At 48.2% G+C, this 18,701-nt stretch overlaps 2 protein-coding genes and 1 long non-coding RNA gene across 4 annotated transcripts; 2 read left to right on the top strand and 1 right to left on the bottom strand.

Annotated features, from left to right (window-relative positions):
* Positions 1-2,037: 2,037 nt before the first annotated feature.
* Positions 2,038-6,121, top strand: LOC147998155 (uncharacterized). The gene is made up of 2 exons (XR_015646927.1): positions 2,038-4,781; positions 5,361-6,121. It is a non-coding gene; the product is annotated as an uncharacterized LOC147998155 (long non-coding RNA).
* Positions 6,122-8,198: 2,077 nt separating this feature from the next.
* On the top strand, positions 8,199-11,626 carry Pcsk1n (proprotein convertase subtilisin/kexin type 1 inhibitor). Its single transcript, NM_019279.1, is given in 3 exon segments — positions 8,199-8,333; positions 10,433-10,905; positions 11,294-11,626. Coding segments are annotated over 3 exon segments (783 nt in total). The 5' UTR covers positions 8,199-8,219; the 3' UTR covers positions 11,490-11,626.
* Positions 11,627-13,286: 1,660 nt separating this feature from the next.
* Positions 13,287-17,674, bottom strand: Eras (ES cell expressed Ras). 2 transcript variants are annotated; one of them, NM_001109375.1, is made up of 2 exons: positions 17,536-17,674; positions 13,287-14,213 (listed from the first exon to the last, which is right to left on the bottom strand). In NM_001109375.1, exon 2 carries the CDS (start codon positions 14,173-14,175, stop codon positions 13,492-13,494), a length of 684 nt encoding a protein of 227 aa, NP_001102845.1. In that variant the 5' UTR covers positions 14,176-14,213; positions 17,536-17,674; the 3' UTR covers positions 13,287-13,491. The 2 variants fall into 2 exon arrangements, with proteins under 2 accessions (NP_001102845.1, NP_001421311.1); NM_001434382.1 differs by having other exon boundaries at positions 13,294-14,247; positions 17,536-17,668.
* Between the last annotated feature and the right edge of the window lie 1,027 nt (positions 17,675-18,701).

Here is an 18,701-nt window from a genome sequence, read left to right as displayed (position 1 = left end):
ATATTTAGAAAAAGATCATTATGGTCATTAAAGAGAGCTAAGCAGTAGGGTCTACCCCTTGTCTCTGGAGTGAGAATCACTGTCCACGTGCTCAGGGAAAAGGCACTGAAGGGCTGGACACAGGGAAAACAACCAAAAGCAGGAGGGTATCGAGGGAGGAGAGGAACATGGAGAGTGATTGTAACCGAGAGACCAGATGAGGGTATGAGCACCTATAGTCACAGATACTGAGACTGAGGCAGGTCCCAAATGGCCTACCAACTGAGTGGCATGCCAGCTCTGAGCAGGTGTTCAGAGTGTTCATTTAAAATTTATCCTAAGTAAAAATAGACTAAAATTTAACGTTAGTCCTCCTGAGACTGTAAGAGAGAAAGTCCTAGTCAGATTCATATACACCCCCTTAACTATCAGAGCAGAACAATTAGAACCAGATGCCTTCTGCCAGTTCCCGGGTAGGTGTCTTCTAATCCATTCTATCCAAGTACAGCATACTGCGACCTAGCATTCATTACCTTGCCCCTGTGACCTCAGTGCCAATGGACCCCACCCCAACACACACACACACACACACACACACACACACACACACACACACACACAAAGACCTGGGGGTTTTCCTTGTTTTTCATTGCCCACCCCATACACAGTGGCAAGGGGTTCCCTGGGGAAAGATGGGCGGAATAGTGCTGGGAATAGTGTCAGACAGCACTCTACTGTGAGTTCTCAGAAGTCCTTACCTTGATGTTTGCTTGACATGCTATAAGCAAGCTCCCCAAGCCCTCCTCAGTTTGATTAGTGTGGTAGGGCAACACTTTACCTACACTTACCTATGTGTTATAATAGATGCTACAAAAGGTACTGATTGAAACTAAAGGAAGAGATGGGTAGGATAGGGGCAGGGACAAAGATCTCATGCCCTCTCCAGGGGTGCCAGACTCAAGGAATTACTGTGTCCAGCTAAGCATAACCCCTTTGAATCTAGTCCTTTTTTGGCCTCAGTTTATGAACACAATTCATTATAACCACGGATTATAAACATTACCTTTAGAGAAGTTGGGGGTAAGCCTCAAGTTCCGGCTCTCCAGTTCTATCTGGTATCTGGTCACCCATCCCCCACCCTGAAGGTAGTCAGTCAACAGCTTACTCATTAGCATGTAAAAATTTTGAATATCCCAAGGATTTTAGAAGTTGCATTCTGGGAAACAGAGACCAAGACCAAAAATATATTTTACAAAATCACAACCATAGAGTGTGATTTTAAAGCCTAGAGTTGAGCTAAAGTTCACACTGTTAAAAGCAACCAACACCACCATTGCCCGGTGTGTACGGTTCAAAACAGACCTCCTGTAGTGCAGGCTGACCTCTCCCTCTATGCAGCTGTTGATGATCCTCCTGCCTCTACCTCCTGGGGATCACAACACACCCCCCTCGGGAGCCATTTGTGTGGTACGACTGCAGAAGAGTTCCGGAGTGTTGGGCAAGCAGTCTATCAACTGCGCTATATCCCAAGCCCCCGAAACTTATTTTAAATCATTTTTGTTGCAGTGTTGGAGCCCAGGGCCTTAAGAGTACTACACAAGCTCTACCTCTAAGTTAAATCCCCAAACTTAATTTTATCTACTTTAAGTCTGAACCTTATCTACCCATGGACATACTTCCTTTCGTGAGCTATTTATAATGCTAATATGAATAGTCAAGTATATTTTATAAGAATTCATACATTAATTATACATTTATTGATTTTTTTTCTTAAAATATTCAGCTAGTGGTTTGGAGGTGTAACTCAGTGGTAGGGTGCTTATCTTACAGGCATGAGACCCCAGGTTTGGATTCCCACAATAAAAAAAAATAACCAACTGATCTTTGGGACTGTATTCTAATTGTATAACAGTGCTGAGGTCTTGCCTAGTAAATGTGAGGCCTAGGTTGGATCCCCTAGCACCCCAAAATAATGTGTATCAGTTTGGAAAGGAAGCAGCAGTTTCCTAGCCCGGGTTGGCCTGGAACTCTGTTGCCCTGGCCGGCCTACTAAAGAAAGGCACTTTCTGCCTCTATTTCTCAAGTTCCAGAATCACAGGTGTGAATCACTATTTCAGGCTGAGGATATAAAACGAGACACAGCTCAGTGATAGAGTGCTTCTTTAATATCCTCAAGAATATGAGTCTGATCCCAGGGTGCTTACTCTTACATGCACAAACTTAGTATTGTGGTCTGGTCTGGTGTGTTGCTAACTTAGAGTTCCAACTCTTTAGGCTCAGAAGGAGCACTCCTCGAGTTTGGTAATTTAAGGCCAACCTGGGCAGAATAGCAAGAACACTTTTCATTATTTAAGGGATTTAAAAATGTTTTATTCGGGGAAGTAGCTGGAGAGACAGAGCAGTGTTTTATGTTTGTTTTATTAACTTTACATCCCACTCACTGCCCCCCTCCTGGTCAGCTCACTGCCCACCTTGGGTCACCCCCTGCTACAATCCTCCCCTTCTCCTCTGAGTGGGTGGAGGCTCCCCTGGGTATCCTCACACCTGGCTCATTAAGTCTCTGGGAGACTAGGTACATCCTCCCACACCGAGGCCCAGACAAGTCAGCCCAGCTAGAACACGTCCCACATGCAGGCAACAGCTTTTGGGATAGCCCTCTCTCCAGTTGTTCAGGACCCACATGAAGACCAAGCTGCACATTTGCTACATATGAGCAGGGAAGCCTAGGTCCAGCCTGTGTGTGTTCTTTGGTTGGTGGTTCACACTCTGAGAGCCCCAACAGTCCAGGTTACTTGACTCTGTTGGTCTTCCTGTGGAGTTCTTATCCCCTTGGGGTCTGCAATCCTTCCTCCCATAAGAGTTCCCACTGCTTGGCTGTGGCTGTCTGTATCTGAATCAGCTGCTGGGTAGAGCCTCTCAGAGGACGGCCATGATAAAGCATAACAGTATCATTAATAGTGTCAGGGATTGGTGTAGGGCTAACATAGTGAAAATGGCCATTTTATCAAAAGCAATCTACAGATTCAATGTAATCCCATCAAAATTGCAGCACAATTTTTATAGACCTTGAAAGAGCAATTGTCAATTTCATATGGAAAAACAAAAAACCCAGAACACCCCAAACAGTCCTGAACAATAAAAGAACTTCGAGAGGAATCCATCCCTGACCTCAAGCTGTACTACGGAGCAGTAGTGATAAAAACTGCATGGTATTGGTACAGAAACAGACACATTGATCAATGGAATAGAAGTGAAGACCCAGAAATAATCTCAATTTAAAAATGGAGTACAGAACTAAACAGAATTCTCAACAGAGGACACTCAACCTACAGACACTTGGTTTTGATAAACCAAAAACCATACAATAAAAAAAGAGAAAGCATCTTCAATAAGCTGAAAAGCTTCTGTAAGGCAAAGAACACTGTCAATAGGTAAACAGCAGCCTACAGATTGGGAAAGGATGTTTATCAACCCTATATCTGACAGAGGGCTAATATCCAAAATTTATAAACAACTCAAGAAGTTAGATACCAATAACACAATTTTAAAAATGGGGTACAGAGCTAAACAGAATTCTCAACAGAGGAATCTCAAATGGTTGAGAAGCACTTAAAGAATGTTCAAAGTCCTCAGTCCTCAGGGAAATGCCAATCAAAACAACCCTGAGACTCCATACACCGCTCAGAATGGGATCAGTGTTTACGAGTCCTTGTTCTTGCAGAGGACCTGGTTTCTGTTCCCAGCACCCACATGGATACCTCACAACTTCCTGTCTCTGCAGTTCCAGAGGATCTGACCCTCTTTTGACTTTTGCAAGCACTAGGCACGACTGTGGCACCCAGACAGACTACATGAACACTCAGACATACTTTTAAAATATTTTGTAGGGGCTGGGGATTTAGCTCAGTGGTAGAGCGCTTACCTAGGAAGCGCAAGGCCCTGGGTTCCGTCCCCAGCTCCAAAAAAAAGAACCAAAAAAAATATTTTGTAGTGTGTGGGGGAGGTGTATGTCTACAGAGGCCAGAAGAGGACGTTGAATTTCTTGGAGCTGGAGTTACAGGCTGTCATTGAGAGCCTCCTGGCATAGGAACTGAGCTTGGGTTCTGTGCACGAGCAGTGAGTGCTGCCAATCAGCCACTGCGCCATCTCTCCGGTTCCTTTGAAGAGATTTTATAAGCGTGTATTAGTTGTGGGAAGAGAAGAACTTATTCTGACATTTCCTTATTCAGTAACTTCCTAGTTCCACCTACTACTTCCTGTCCCACCCTCAATTCTTCCTTTACTCTCATCTACGTCTCCACATCCATAGTAGAATTCCTTTTTTGTAAGAACCCTTTCGAAACAATTTTCATAATATGTAATTGTTTCATCAAGTTTCAATGAAATGTCTGTGTTCAAAGCATTTTTAAATATTTCAATGAAGTAAAAAAAAAAACTAGCCAACCAGAAATCCAGTCTATAGATTTCCTTTAGCCTAGACATTTTATATAAGTGCAATATGTCGATTTTAAAGATGCTCATTTTTATTTTATGTGTATGAGTGTTTTGCCTGCATGTATGTGTATATGTGTACAACATGCATTCAGCCCCTGTGGGGCCAGAAGAGGGCACCATCTTCCCTAGAATTGGAGAGACAAATGTCTGAGCCCCCATGTGAGTCCAGTACAAGAGCTGCACGCGCTCTTACCGGTGGAGTCATCTCTCTAGCTCCCATATGTAAATTTTGGGGGGTTTTGTTTTGCTTTGGTTTTTGAGACAAGGTTTGTAGTCCTGACTGTCCTGGAATTCCTTTTGTAGACCAGGTTGGCCTCTTAACTCGAGATCTGCCTGCCTCTGCCTCCTGAGTGCTTGGATTAAACGCCAGCACCACTAGTTTTCTATTACTACAAATCTCAAACTGTAGTCAGGTCAGAAGAAATCTTGAGTTCCAACCCCAACACTAAAAGTAAATGGACAGGTTTCTTTGGTCAGGAGTAAGGGCTTGGGGCTGGGATGGAAAATTGGGGCTCAATAGGGAAGCATTTGCTTAATTTGTGCGAAGCTTTGGCTCCCATTCCCATCCATCCAGCGAGGGTGGGGATAGGAAGAAAGAGAAGACAGGGCTGCTTTAGTTCTGTTTCCTACTAAGATTCTCTCAAAGGGAGGAAGTCAGTGTTCGCTGCAACTGCAGTGTCATCTGAGGCATGACCAGGGAAGGAGTTATTTCTAAGGTCTTTACAGTTATAAAACATAGAATGGAGAGCTCCAGTTTCCTACTGGATGCCCACTGAAGGGTACCTCTTAGCTCCTATAGTCCATCCAGTGAGCTTCTAAACTTTGCCGTTTAAACTACAAGTCGCCAGGCCTGTGATGCTACACGGTCCCAGCACAGGCAGAGGCAGGTGGATCTCTGACTTTGAGGCCAGCCTAGTCTACAGAGCAAGTTCCAGGACAGCCAGGGCTACACAGAGAAACCAGTCTCCAAAAAAAAAAAAAAAAAAAAAAAGAACTATACGTTTTTGCATGTGATTTGAGGCAGAGTCTCCCTGTGCAGCTCTGATTGGCCTTGTTCTTATGGAGTCCTAACCAGCCATAGACTTGCAATAGCAGCAGTCCTCCTGCCTCCGGCCTTCCCAGTGCTGGGGTGACAGATGTGCACCACCAAGCCAGACTCGCAGAAAAGTAGCCAGGAAAGGATTTGCATTGTGCTGTCATGTGTGATCTTGGGAATGTACAAGTGGATTAGATATGCCCTCGGCCACAGAGGTGCGTCTTTCTTTTGCCCACTTTTTTTTCCTTTTAGACAGGATCTTGTACACATTCTAGGCTAGGCTGAAACTCACTATCCTCCAGCCTCAGCTTCCTAAGTGCTGGAATTATAGGAGTATACCAATGGGACTGGCTCTTTTAGTATTTTATTTGTTTTTAATTTTTTTGAGATAGGGTCTCTCTGACCTGAAACTCTCTATATAGACCAGGCTGGCTTTGAACTAACAGAACTCTTTCTGCTTCTGCCTCCCGAGTACTAGGATAAAAGGGTTTGCCACCATGCCTGGCTTTCCTTCACATTTGATCTATGTCATGTCATCATACTTTGTTTTAATTTCATTTTAATTTTTTCTTTTGTTTCAATTCTAAATGAGAATATAGAGTTTCCCTCTGATTATTGCAGCAGTGTGTATTAATTGTAACTTTACCAGACAATATGGCAGCCACTGGCTCTGTATCCAGAAAGAAGCAGTCGTCAGTGCTTTCTCCCATTTCCCCCTGCTGGGAAACACATGCTGATTCTATCCGAATCTTCTGTGTTTTCTTCTTTTACGTGGTGCTGGTGTTCAAATCCAGCTGTAGACATGCCCCACCAGTGAGCCACATTCCCAGCCTCTGATGGGTCATTGCAGGGCTTGGTGGTTTTGTGGTTGTCCTTTAAGACGTAGTTTCTCTTTGTAACCTAGACTGCTTTGGAGCTCTCTGTGTAGACTAGATTGACCAGGAACGCAATAGGGATCTGCCCGCTTCTGCCTTCTGCGTGCTGGGGTTAAAGGTCTGTGATAGCATGCTGAGCTGTGATACATTTTTTTTCTTTTGTTTTTTCGGAGCTGGGGACCGAACCCAGGGCCTTGCGCTTGCTAGGCAAGCGCTCTACCACTGAGCCAAATCCCCAACCCCCGTGATACATTTTACTTCTTTGTTTTATTTTTGTTTCTCTGGTTAGGGGGTGAACTCCAGGGCTCCAGGCATGAATGTGCTCTACAAGTTATCTATATACCTCTACTTCTCCTAATTTGTTTGAGACAATATCTAAGTGCTATATATCCTTGGCTGCCCTCAAACTCCCTGTGTGGCCCAAGCTGGCCTTAAACTCATGATCCTCCTGCCTCTGCCTTCCAGGTCCATGGATACAGGACTGTGCCAACCATACTTGGGTTGGGGACATTTTGTGTCTTTCCGTGGTGGTGGCATGGAACATTTGTTTGTGTTGTACAAGTTCCCCCTTCCCTCTTGTCACACTGGGGATGCACACTAGGCAAGAACCCTAGGACGGAGCTACATGCTCAAATCCCCCTTTTTCCTTTTTTATTTTTCTTTTTTCCTTTTTACTTTTCATTTTGAGATAGGATCTCATATTATACAGGCTGGCCTTAAACTACTTGTGTGTTTTTGCTGGTTTAGAACTTGCTTTGTGTGTGGCATAGTGTTCTATGCCTTTAATCCCAGCCCTCAGGAGGCAGAGACCTGCAAATCTCTGTGAGTTCGAGGCCAGCCTGAACTACATAGTAAGTTCCTGGACAGCCAGGGCTCTGTAGTGAAACCCTGTCAAAAGAAAAAAGAAAAGAAAATGAAAAAGGAAAGAAAAGAAGAAAGAAACCTACATCATAGATAAGGTTAGCACTGCCACACCCAGTTAATGGGGTGGCCAGAATCAAACCTAGGACTTTGCACATGCTAGGCAAAAACTGTACCAGGTGAGCTACATCCCTAGACTGTTGAACTAGATGTAGTCCAGACAGGCCTTGAACTTGAGATCCTTCTCCCTTAGCCTCCCAAGTGGTTGGGGATGGCCGACCTGAGCCACCAGGCCTGGTCCTCGCACCCTTTTGTTGCATCACTTTTTAAAAACACATTTACGTCTTTGTCGTATGTGAGTGGGGTACACAATTGCCAAGGCATAGCGGTGGCAAGCGAGCACACAGGGAGGGAATGGAACGGAGCATTTAGTGAACTATGGAGCAGCACGCCTATAGATCTGTGAGTATCGTCTCGAGGGTGCAGTCGCTAGTAATAGCTAATCGGCAATATGAACTGAGCTAGCTGTCCACGGCCATGTCATCTGGATTCATTTCTGTCTGTGAACACCGTGGTCCAAGGCCTGCAGCCTGTAATTGTTTATCCATCAAACAGAACATAGTCTGTTGTCTCCCCAAGGACAGAAACCAGAGCCTTATTTCAGCCCACTGAGTCAATTTCCCTTGTCTGTCTGGTAATTCAACAGCAAGGTCTATTTCCCTAGCAACTGCCCTTATTACTGCCATGGCAACCGCCAGTGCAGACTTCTGTTCTCCACTTTGCCCCTTGGACATCTCCATGGCGATGCGCAGAAGGCCAGAGCCCAAATTCTGCGCCTGCGTAGAGTAGGAAAACAGGAGGGGGCCAGTCTCCTTGATGTGCGCAGCCGCAGAGCGCCTTGGCTGTGCCTAATACCCATCGCTGCGCACTTGACAGCCAGTCCGCCCGTCCGGAGCCCGGCTCGTTGGGGCAGCATGGCGGGGTCGCCGCTGCTCTGCGGGCCGAGGGCCGGGGGCGTAGGCCTTTTGGTGCTGCTGCTCTTGGGTCTTCTGAGGCTGCCCCCCACCCTGTCAGCGAGGCCCGTGAAGGTGCGACCCCAGTCAGCAGGGGGTGGAGGTGGGGGTGGGGTGGAGTGGGGAGGAAGATGGGGAAAGTGTTGGTGAGGGATTTTTGCAGGTTTACATATAGAACTTGGTAAGGGTGGTCTGGGCTGCAGTTGAAAGCCCCCGCGCAGGTCAGGCACAGTTTCAGGGTGTGAGGATGATGTTGCTCAGGGCATGCCCAGCAGACGCACCCTGCCCATCCCTCAGCATCCGGGGCCTGGTCTGATGTCAATCTGCCGGTGGCCTGTGGAGCTGTCGGTGGCACAGGGGTATATTCAGAAAAGCTATCTAAGCCTGTGAAGTGACGACCGAGGTGTATAGACATTGTGTTCTTTCCGTGTGTCCTTTGCTTTGACTGCTCCCGAACGCCCTACAATACTGCAGATGCTTCTGTTTTACTTTTTGCGGGCCTGGTTGCTTTCTCAGTGGTACCATGTGTATATTTGTGAATTCTTATGGGTGATGACGTAGTATATGGGCGTATCTTTCTGTGTACTTATGTGTTTCTGTGTTCGTTTGTTTGCATTTTGGGAGGAGTGGTCCTTCTACCTTGGGGTACATATTTCATGGCGGCTTGGGTAGACTGAATGCTCGGGTTCTTCTATGTGCATCCACAGGACAGTTTCCTCTTTGCTTCTTTATGGAGCTGTGTCATTGCAGGGAAAGGAGCCATGATGTCTCTGCATTGTGTTTGTAAAGATGATGCGTGTCCTTGCACCTGGGTGGCTCAGAGTGTAACTGAAGATCATTTCACCAACGGGAACGAGTACACAGGCATGAAAAAGACCGTCTATGCCGTTCCTTGCAGCGGATATAGCAGTGTTGTGTGTGTGTGTGTGTGTGTGTGTGTGTGTGTGTGTGTGTGTGTTACTGGTGAGTGATTTCCCCTGGCACTGAGGGTGGTGGATACTGATCAAGGACACATGCAGCTTGCTTCTCTATGCAGCTTGCTTCTCTACCTCTTCAAAGCTGTCTAAAGCACAGAGGAGGATTTTAGCCTCACCCCCTCCATAGACATTACCTTCTATTTTCTGCCCACTGAGTCCAGACTTGTATTTGCAGCTTATCTTTAAACGATCCATTGTTTCATTCCTCCTGCTTTTGGAACATCCGAGAAATGAATTCAAGCTAGGCACCTGCTTTCTGGTGGTCACTAGGGGTCACTAAGAAGTCCTTGGCTTTGACAGATTTAGGCCATCTGCAGTGGGATTCTAGAATTTGCCTTTGTGTGTGTGTGTATGTGTGTGTGTGTGTTGGGGGTGCATGTGGTTTTGAATCGAGGCCTTTCTGCGTGTCAGTCTTTAGAACCTCCCTTGGTTTTGCTTCAGTGGGAGATTCGTTTATACTGAAGTGTATGGCTGTACGTTTATTTATTGGTACACAATAGCATCTCCTATGTGTGTGTATAAGTATCCTAGTATGTCATTGTTTATTTCCATGATGTTCTTTCCTTCATCCCCCTACTTTTATGCTATTATAAAATGCTGCTCTGATGGATGGTTCAGGGATTTACGTCCTACAGGCTGAGTGGAAAACCCTAGGAGTTGGTCATACAACCCATTCTTCTTTCGAGATACAGGCAATTTCCCTTTCAAAATGATTTTTGCAAAAAAAAATTTTTGTTTTGTTTCTCGAGGTAGGATTTCTGTGTTGTCCAGGCTGTTCTAGAACTTGCTTTGTAGACTAGACTGGGATTAAGGGTGAAACACCCCCCCACACACACACCTGGTTTATTTTTGCAAGTTTAATATCCAACAGCGAAATGTTACAGTGTTATTCCAAACCTGGCATCCGCCCTACCCCCAAAAAAAGATGGAGAAAAGAAACTAACAACGTGACATCCAGAGGACTCAGGACAAATTCTGAGATTGTGTGAATCCTAGAGGTGTTCTAGCGTCTGAAGTGCCCTTGGAGATATTTAGGGTTTTCTCGGGACCTTAGACATGATAGGAGCTTTGAAGGGGTCCAGTGAATGAGGTGGTCATCCATGAGGTGAAAATCCTTGGAGCCCCACCCCTAGTTGAGCATCTCTGGCCAGAGGGACAATGACGATTATTTTTTTCCTCCATCTCATCTCCTCGCAGGAACCCCGCAGTCTGAGCGCAGCATCCGCGCCCTTGGCTGAGACGAGCACTCCCCTCCGCTTGCGTCGGGCCGTGCCCCGAGGAGAGGCGGCGGGTGCGGTGCAGGAGCTGGCGCGGGCGCTGGCGCACCTGCTGGAGGCCGAGAGACAGGAGCGCGCGCGTGCTGAGGCGCAGGAGGCGGAGGATCAGCAGGCACGGGTCCTGGCACAGCTGCTGCGCGCCTGGGGCTCCCCGCGTGCCTCGGACCCGCCCTTGGCCCCGGATGACGACCCGGACGCTCCCGCTGCACAGCTCGCCCGTGCTCTGCTCCGAGCTCGCCTAGACCCGGCCGCCCTGGCGGCTCAGCTTGTCCCCGCCCCTGCCCCTGCCGCTGCGCTGCGACCCCGGCCCCCAGTGTATGACGATGGCCCCACCGGCCCAGACGTCGAGGATGCCGCTGACGAGACTCCTGATGTGGACCCTGAGCTGCTGAGGTGCGGGGACCCAGGGGGAGGGAGGGCAAGGGCGGAGGGCTGCAGGACCTGCTTCACGCACTGGGAGTAAGATAACCAAAACGCTGCGCTGGAGCCTGAGAAGTGAGGTCGTGGGTCCTGAGAACAGGGGACCCCCATGGACCCCTGACTGGTGGGACAATGCAGGAGTAGGGCTCCCCAGGTAGGTAGGTTTCTGCAGGGAGTGGTCGCTGTGGCAGGCAGTTTGTGGAATGGAAGGCCAGGGCTTCTGACTTCCTCGGAAAGTAGTGGTGAGATCCTCAGGCTCCAGTAAGGAAGAGTTGCAAGCCATCCGGGCTTACAAAGTCGCGTTGTCCGGCTTCTGTACCACAACGGTGACAACGCCTCCTCACTAGGCCTCTCTTTGCAGGTACTTGCTAGGGCGGATCCTCACCGGAAGTTCGGAGCCAGAGGCTGCTCCGGCCCCGCGCCGCCTCCGCCGAGCTGTGGACCAGGATTTGGGTCCCGAGGTGCCTCCTGAGAACGTACTGGGGGCTCTGCTACGCGTCAAACGTCTCGAGAACTCCTCGCCCCAGGCACCGGCACGCCGCCTCCTGCCTCCCTGAGCGCTACTACATTCTGCACGCCCTGGAACCCAGGAGCGCCCCAGCAACCCTGACTCCCTGCCAGCACGTCCACGGCTGCTTACCCCGGCAACCTCCCATCCCCTGAGCCCTCCCTCAATAAATGCAATCTGTAGCAACAGTTTGTCTGATCGGCGAGCACTAGGGGCCGGTGGACTGGGTTACAACGATAGTGGCTATCCTCGGAGCACAGTAGCTGTTTGGGTCCTGTACTGACAAGGAGCACAGGCCTGCCTATTCTGTGCAGGACTCACCAGGTGCCTGGGCTACCCTTCTAGGTTTCACTGAGGTGGGTTTCCTGGGAGGCTCTGAGGTCACTTTCAGCGTCTGCCGGGGGTCTAGGGCACCAAAAAGGCCAAGGGGCTATGAACTACACTTGTTCCCCACTAGGACCAGGCTTGTTGTGAGGGCGGATCACAGACAGCTTAGACCAGACATCCAGCACTGACTGCATCAGTAACTGCCAAGTACTTCTCACACAAGGCTTTGAATATTCACTCCAACCATGGGCTTTGCCCTGGCTACTTGTTCTGTCCTCAATGTGTGCACGTTTTTGCACAAATGTCACTTCAGTCTTAACCTTCCTGTCACTGTCTTCTGTCGCACAGGGATGGAGGTTGTTTTGTTTTTAGGTGTCTTCTTTTACACTCCATGTATCCAAAACGTGGTTGGGCAGTTTCTCAAGGTTTTTCTTTTCCTTTCTATTTTTTTAAAAAAAATTTTGATACCCAGTGTTACTATATAATCCTGGCTGTCCCTAAACTCACTCTGTAGACCAGGCTAGCCTCAAAAATCAGAGATCCACCTGCCTGCTTCCCTGAGAGCTGAGATTAAAGGTGACTGCCACACCCGGTTCTTTCTTTTTAAAATATCCTTAACTGTTGCTGGGCGTGGTGGCACAGGCCTTGGGCCTTTTTAATCCCAGCACTAGGGGAGGCAGTGGCAAATGACTCTCTCTCTGCACTGAAGGCCAGACTGGTCTACAAGGTGAGTTCCAGGAGAGTTACACAGAGAAATCCTGTTTCAAAAAAACCCTAAGTGCCGAGGCTTCAACTTCGTTCTCCCTTTGGAGACAGTTTTCACTATGTAGCTCTGGTTATCCTGAGACTCACTCTATAGACCAGGCTGACACTGAACTCCTGTTTGATCTTCCGGTCTCCACCTCTCTGGTGCTGCTATTAAAGCTGTGTGCGGCTAATATGCTCAGCCCCCCCCCCCCAACTCCTGAAATGAAAGAATTCTCAAAACGTCCTCCCACCCACACAGCAATATGAAAGCTGTGTGTAGCGCACACACCTGTAGTATCAGGTAGACAGAGGCTCAATCAGGTAGGAGGAGTTCAGTGTCAGCCTGGGCTAAGGGAGAGCCTGTGTCAAAGCAAACCAAACTTGGCAGTGGCGGCACATGCTTTTTATTCCAGGACTTAGGAGACAGGGGCAGGCAGATCTCGACTTCCAGGCAGGGCTACATCAGTACCTAGTAAGAACCTGTCTCAAAAAAGGAATGGGGGCTGGAGAGATGGCCCAGCGGTTAAGAGCGCTGACTGCTCTTCCAGAGGTCCTGAGTTCAAATCCCAGCAACCACATGGTGGCTCACAACCATCTGTAATGGGATCTGACGCCCTCTTCTGGTGTGTCTGAAGACACTGACAGTGTACTTATATATAATAAATGAATAAATCTTAAAAAAAAAAAAGAGCTTGCCTAGCAAGCCCAAGGCCCCGGGTTTGGTCCCCAGCTCTGAAAAAAAAGAAAAAAAGAAAAAAGAAAGAAAGACTTACTATAGAGGAAGCTTTGAATCCTGAGAACATTTATTTAATTTTGCATAGAGTTTCACTGAACACAGCCAACAAGGGACACCCCATGTTACCACCTAACTCCTCACACCAAATGGCAATAAAAAGGTATTGGTCGGGGAGGGGAATCGTGACAAGAGAGAACTGTCACCTTGACATGAGACGGGTCAGTTTGCTAGACTAAGGTCTTCAGGCTACAGAGCAGCCACAGCTACACACGGCCTTGTGGTGTCGGGTCTTCTTGCTTGACTCAGCAACAGCCTCCTGGGCCCTCTGAATCTCATGGACGAGCAGAGCAAAAGCTTCCTCTACACCTTGCCGTGTCTTGGCGGAAGTCTTCACTAAGGGGGCTCCCAACTTGTGAGCAAGGACAGCTGCAGCGGTGTGGGCGTCTCCAGCACTGCTCACCAGGTCAGACTTGTTGCCCACGAGTACCAGAGGTTGCTTGTGGTGAGGGTTCCAGGTGGAGCATATCTGCTGCAGTTGGTCCAGAGACGACGGGTCATCAAGAGCAAAGACACCCAGCACACCATCACCAGCTGCCAAACACTGGTCACGCAGGGCCCGGTGACTATCCTGGCCAGCTGTATCTAGCACATTTAGAATGTAGCCTCCGTTGTCCAGGGCCACTTCCTTCCAGTAGGAATCCTGGATAGTGGGGTCATGGTCTTTCACAAAGCAGTGGTGGGTCATCTGGATCGTGAGAGCACTTTTACCCACACCGCTCGCACCCACCACCACTGCCTTGTACTCCGGTAGCTGCCTGCCAGCATCTTTGCATTGTGCCCAAGCCTCGTGGCTCTCCTCTGGCGATCTGCTGCACTGTGTGCCGGGGCTCAGGTCCAAGATGCTAGACTTTGTTGGCAAGGCCATTCCCAAGCAGCTCAAGGAAGAGGTGTGAACAGCAGGTGCTGAGTCAGCCGGATGGGGATCAGGTGTGACTGGCTGGAAGAAAGGAGACCCCAGGTGTCATTGAATCAACATGGTTAAGTAAATACGGTTTTGTCCTTATTTTGGTGTGGGGGAAGACAAGGTCTTAACCCATAGCTCTGGCTTGTTTGGAATTTGTCCTGCAGTTCAGGCTGACCTTAAAGTTTCAGCAATCCCCCTGCTCCTGCCTTCCCAATGCTAGAATTGCAGGTGTGTGCTACCCATGCCCCACTACCCTGTTCTTAGAGGGACAGAAGGCAGGGTTTTTCTTTTGACAAAAATCCACAGCCTCGATCACTAAGTTCCTCCTTCGACACCAAGCAGGGCTATTTTTTTTTTCACGGATGCACACAATGTTTTAAATTACAAATAACTTTTAAATTGCATTTATTTTGCACATGGAAGGGTTAGATTTGGGTTGATGGAGGCACCTTAACCCTTCCAGGGGTGGGGCTGTGCATGTTTGCCATGGCATCTGTATGGAGGTCAAAGGACAGCCTATGGGAATAGGCTCTCTTCTACGGTAGTAAGAAAGCCAGGTTTGGTGGCAAGCACCTTTCTCTCTGAGCCGTCCTGCCTGTCCCGAGACTTTTCAAGTGTTCCTATTGGTATTAACATGTACCATGAAGTCCACCCCGTTAAAATGTGTGATTCAGTGGACTTTGGAATGTCCATAAATTGTGTAACCATCACTATAGTTGAGCTTGAGGAAGTTTTTAAAATTTTGAACATCTTTATCTCCTGGAAAAGGATTTCTATGTCCCTTTTTTTTTTCCGGAGCTGGGGACCGAACCCAGGGCCTTGTGCTTGCTAGGCAAGCGCTCTACCACTGAACTAAATCCCCAACCCCGATTTCTATGTCCCTTAACAGTCTCTCTCTCTCCACTGCACAAGGATGGTGGGATTTGGTTTTTGAACTCCAGCTTGGCACAGTAGTGCCTGTCTGATGATTGGCTGCCTGGAACGCTCCCGCCCAAGGGGTCCTAAATGACACAGCGGTGTAGCAAACTACTAGGTCAAGGCTGAAGATCTATAGCTCAATTGGTATCTTGCTTAGCATGCATGGAACCCCAAGTTCAGTCCTCGGCACCTCAGAAACATCGCATGGTTCACATCTATAGTTCCAGGAGTCAGGTGGGGGAGGAGAGATCAGAAGTTCAAGGTCACCCTTGGTTACATAAACAAGTCAGAAGCCAGAAACAGCAACCAAATCAGATGGTCTAGTAACCACCTATTACGAGGAGCGTGGAGAGACACCAAAGGTAAAGCAAAACTGGAGATGTGAAGCAGTAGGTAGAATGCTTCTCTAGCATGGGTGAAGTTTCGGTTTCAATACTCAGTACCATATAAAATCTGGCACAGGACCAGCAAGAGGGCTCAATGGGTAATAATGATAAATAAAAATAAATTAATTAAATATTAAATATAATAGTAATACATAACGATTATAAGAACCTGAGTTCTTTTGCTAGATTCCATGGTCATACACAGGTTTACTCCAGCACTTACGGAGCGGAGGTAGGCGAATCACTGCGAGTTGTAGGCTAACCAGGGCGACTATTGAGACCTTTACTCAAAACAAAACAAAACAAAACAAAACAAAAAAACCACCAAAACCAACAACAGCAATTAAAACCTCAAAAACAACCCCATCCCCAACAAAACCAATCTTATCTGCCCTGAATCGAACATCACTTTCTAAGTTTTATGGTCTACTCCACACTCTATAATCTCACACTGTTTGGTACCAGATAACAAGTTCTTAATGTTAGGAATTTTACTATTTAATCTTAGCTAACTTTCTTACAACTCTCCCAGTATGCCAAGCACTGTGATGTGGCTCAGAAGAAAACAGACTCAACTCCAGGGGCTTTCAAGAGACTCCGGCTGCAACCAGAGACAATAAATATGATAAGTAAGCAACTTATCTTGCATAGTAGAAGAGGGTTAGGCACACAGCAGGTGCTCAATTTGTGTTAGCTATTAATAGCAAGTCATTAAGTCACTGAATGCACCTCCATATCCTGTTTTCGCCAGAAACGGGAAGGAATGGCGGGAGGAGCCACAGCTCAGAGGCAGGTAGTGGGTCCCAGGGATCCTGAGGCGATTCTGCAGTTTTAGATAGTGAGAGGCGTGGTGGGGGTTGGGGGAAGGTCTCAGGTAGCGGGATCCTCGGGAAGAACCACAGAAAAGTGCTTGCCCACAAAGGGGTAAGGGGTGAGGAGAGAAGTGGGCAGAGAATATTACTTTGGAGTACCTCAGTGTTTGGCGACACAGAGAGGGAAAAGGCTGTGGAGGCCCGGTCAGAGAAAAGACCAAGATGACCTCAGGGAGGAGGCCTGGGGAGTGGAAGGATCCAGGGGTGGGTGGGGGATGGAAAGGAGAAAGAGGTCAGGTTCGGATAAACACTGAAAGTGGGACCGAACAGCTTCCTTTCAAGATAGAAAGAAGGACTCTTACATTTGGGACTGGAGCAGCTGCAAATCTTGGGGTACTATGATCGGAGATGGGAAAAAATATGAGGTCACCTCCCTAAGGTGCTGGCGGTTACAGTAGCCTGGGAGAGGCGGTTACAGTAGCCTGGGAGAGGCCGAGTAAGCCCTCAATATGGCCACGCTAAACCTCATCTTTGTAACACCCGAGGAAGGCTGGGGCTCTAGTCTGTCTCATGTCCTTTATTTCACAAGGAATAGAGAAAAGAGAGAGGAGACTGGTTCCGTGCGGGCTCGATACAGACACAAGACGGTACCTCAGCTTTCTGCTCAACTTCAAGAGCCCCTATGTGGAGTACAGCTGGAGCGACCCCAAAGAGCTCAGGGAACCTTGTGGTTTTGAGCGGCTTTTGGCTTGAATCAGTCTTCTGGACTTACATCTCCGACCCAGGAAGGCAGGAGCCCCAGGAAGGCAGGCAGAAACAGGCTGTGCATATAGGGTAGAAGAGAGAGGGAAGGGCCCGGAGTCTCTCCAAGTTAAGAGACCGGTAGCCTCCTTTTTGAGGTTAGTTTGGACAACTCACCTTGTCTCTGTGCTTTTCCGTGTCAGAGTCAGGTGAGGTGTAAAGCTCAGGATTGGAGAAGGGGAAAGGTAACCCTAATTTGTTCCCGTGTTCGGACTCAAGTGACATCGGTGGTCCGGGTGCTCCTTTCTCCTCTTCCCACCTCGTGAAAGTCTGCTTCTTACTCAGCGCTAGCACTCTACTACGTGTGAAGCTCACTCTCCGCCCAAGGCAAGGATGGGGAAGAAGGCCCTGGAATCCCACGCTGAGAAAGATGTCTGGCCTAGGAATGCCAGAGCCCTGCTTACCTGTGTTCCCGGAGTAGCAGTCGGCTGAGGGGCAGCAGGCGGATCTGACCGGACAGTTGGGGGTTAGGATGCTCCCTACCCCCAGCGGCAGCAAGGGGCGGAGATGTGGGCTTGCCCCCTCCCACCTGCCCGACCCCTGACCCCCAACCCCCACCCTCTCGCCTTTCCCCTCACCCATCTCACAATGTAAGGGCAAATGTGGGCGGGACCTCCACCTGCCCCTCTCTACACAGCACACCCTCCTCTGCCCCGCCCCTCCTTCCCCTGAACTGCTGTAGGGTTGGTTCAGTTTGGGCCATTTATATGTAAGGCATTGTGTCAGGATTTGACCTGGAAGACTCCAGTATGGAGTGTATAGTACTGTGTCAGGATTTGACCCGGAAGACCACATTTTGGAAACCATTTCGTGAGGGTTTTTTGATCCGAGGAGTTTATAAAACTTCAGCTGGGTTTCTGGGTATCTATGGGGTAGGCTGGGTTGGGTGCATCCTGAAGGAAAACAGTTGCAAAGGAAGGGCTACTTTATTAGGACAGAAAGTACTTATCTGAGACAGAAGAGCAAATTATAAGTCCCTGACTCTCTTGCAGCTATAACAATCACAGGCTAGAATTCTGAGCAATGACATGTAAGGTGGAGCATCTGTAATGATTCCCCAAAGGGACTGGACTGGGTTTAGACATTGGTAGTGCTTGCTAGGCCCACAGGCACTGCCTAAAATATATGAAGTAGCACCCTCCTGCAATCCCCGCAATAGGGAAGTGGATCAAAAGTGCAAGGTCAGGGATGGAGAGGAAAGATGGTCCAATGGTCAAGAGCACTTGCTTATTTATCCACAGGACCCAGGTTAGATTTCTACTCCAGTTCAAGAGATCTGTCATTCTCTTCTGGCCTCTGTGTCATTAGACATGTATATGGTGCAAATACATACATGCAGACAAAACACAAATTGTCTTGTGTAAAAAAAAAGAGGTACAAGGTCAGAGTTTGAGGTTGGCCTGATTTATATGAGACCATATCTAAAAGAGTGGGGGGGGGGGAGATGCCCTCCTTTTGATTAAGTGAGTCTGTGGGATGAGAAAGTGGTAATCAACAAAATCCCTAATCAGCCAAGGCAATTTTCATGATGTGGACTAAATTCCAGAAAAGCCCTCCAATTATCCAACTC

The sequence above is a fragment of the Rattus norvegicus genome, chromosome X (genome assembly GCF_021556685.1).
Source record: "Rattus norvegicus strain SHRSP/BbbUtx chromosome X, alternate assembly SHRSP_T2T, whole genome shotgun sequence".
In the NCBI taxonomy this organism is placed as follows: domain Eukaryota; kingdom Metazoa; phylum Chordata; class Mammalia; order Rodentia; family Muridae; genus Rattus; species Rattus norvegicus.
The sequence above is the reverse complement of the archived record's forward strand: the minus strand, read 5'-3'. Positions and strand labels throughout refer to the sequence as shown.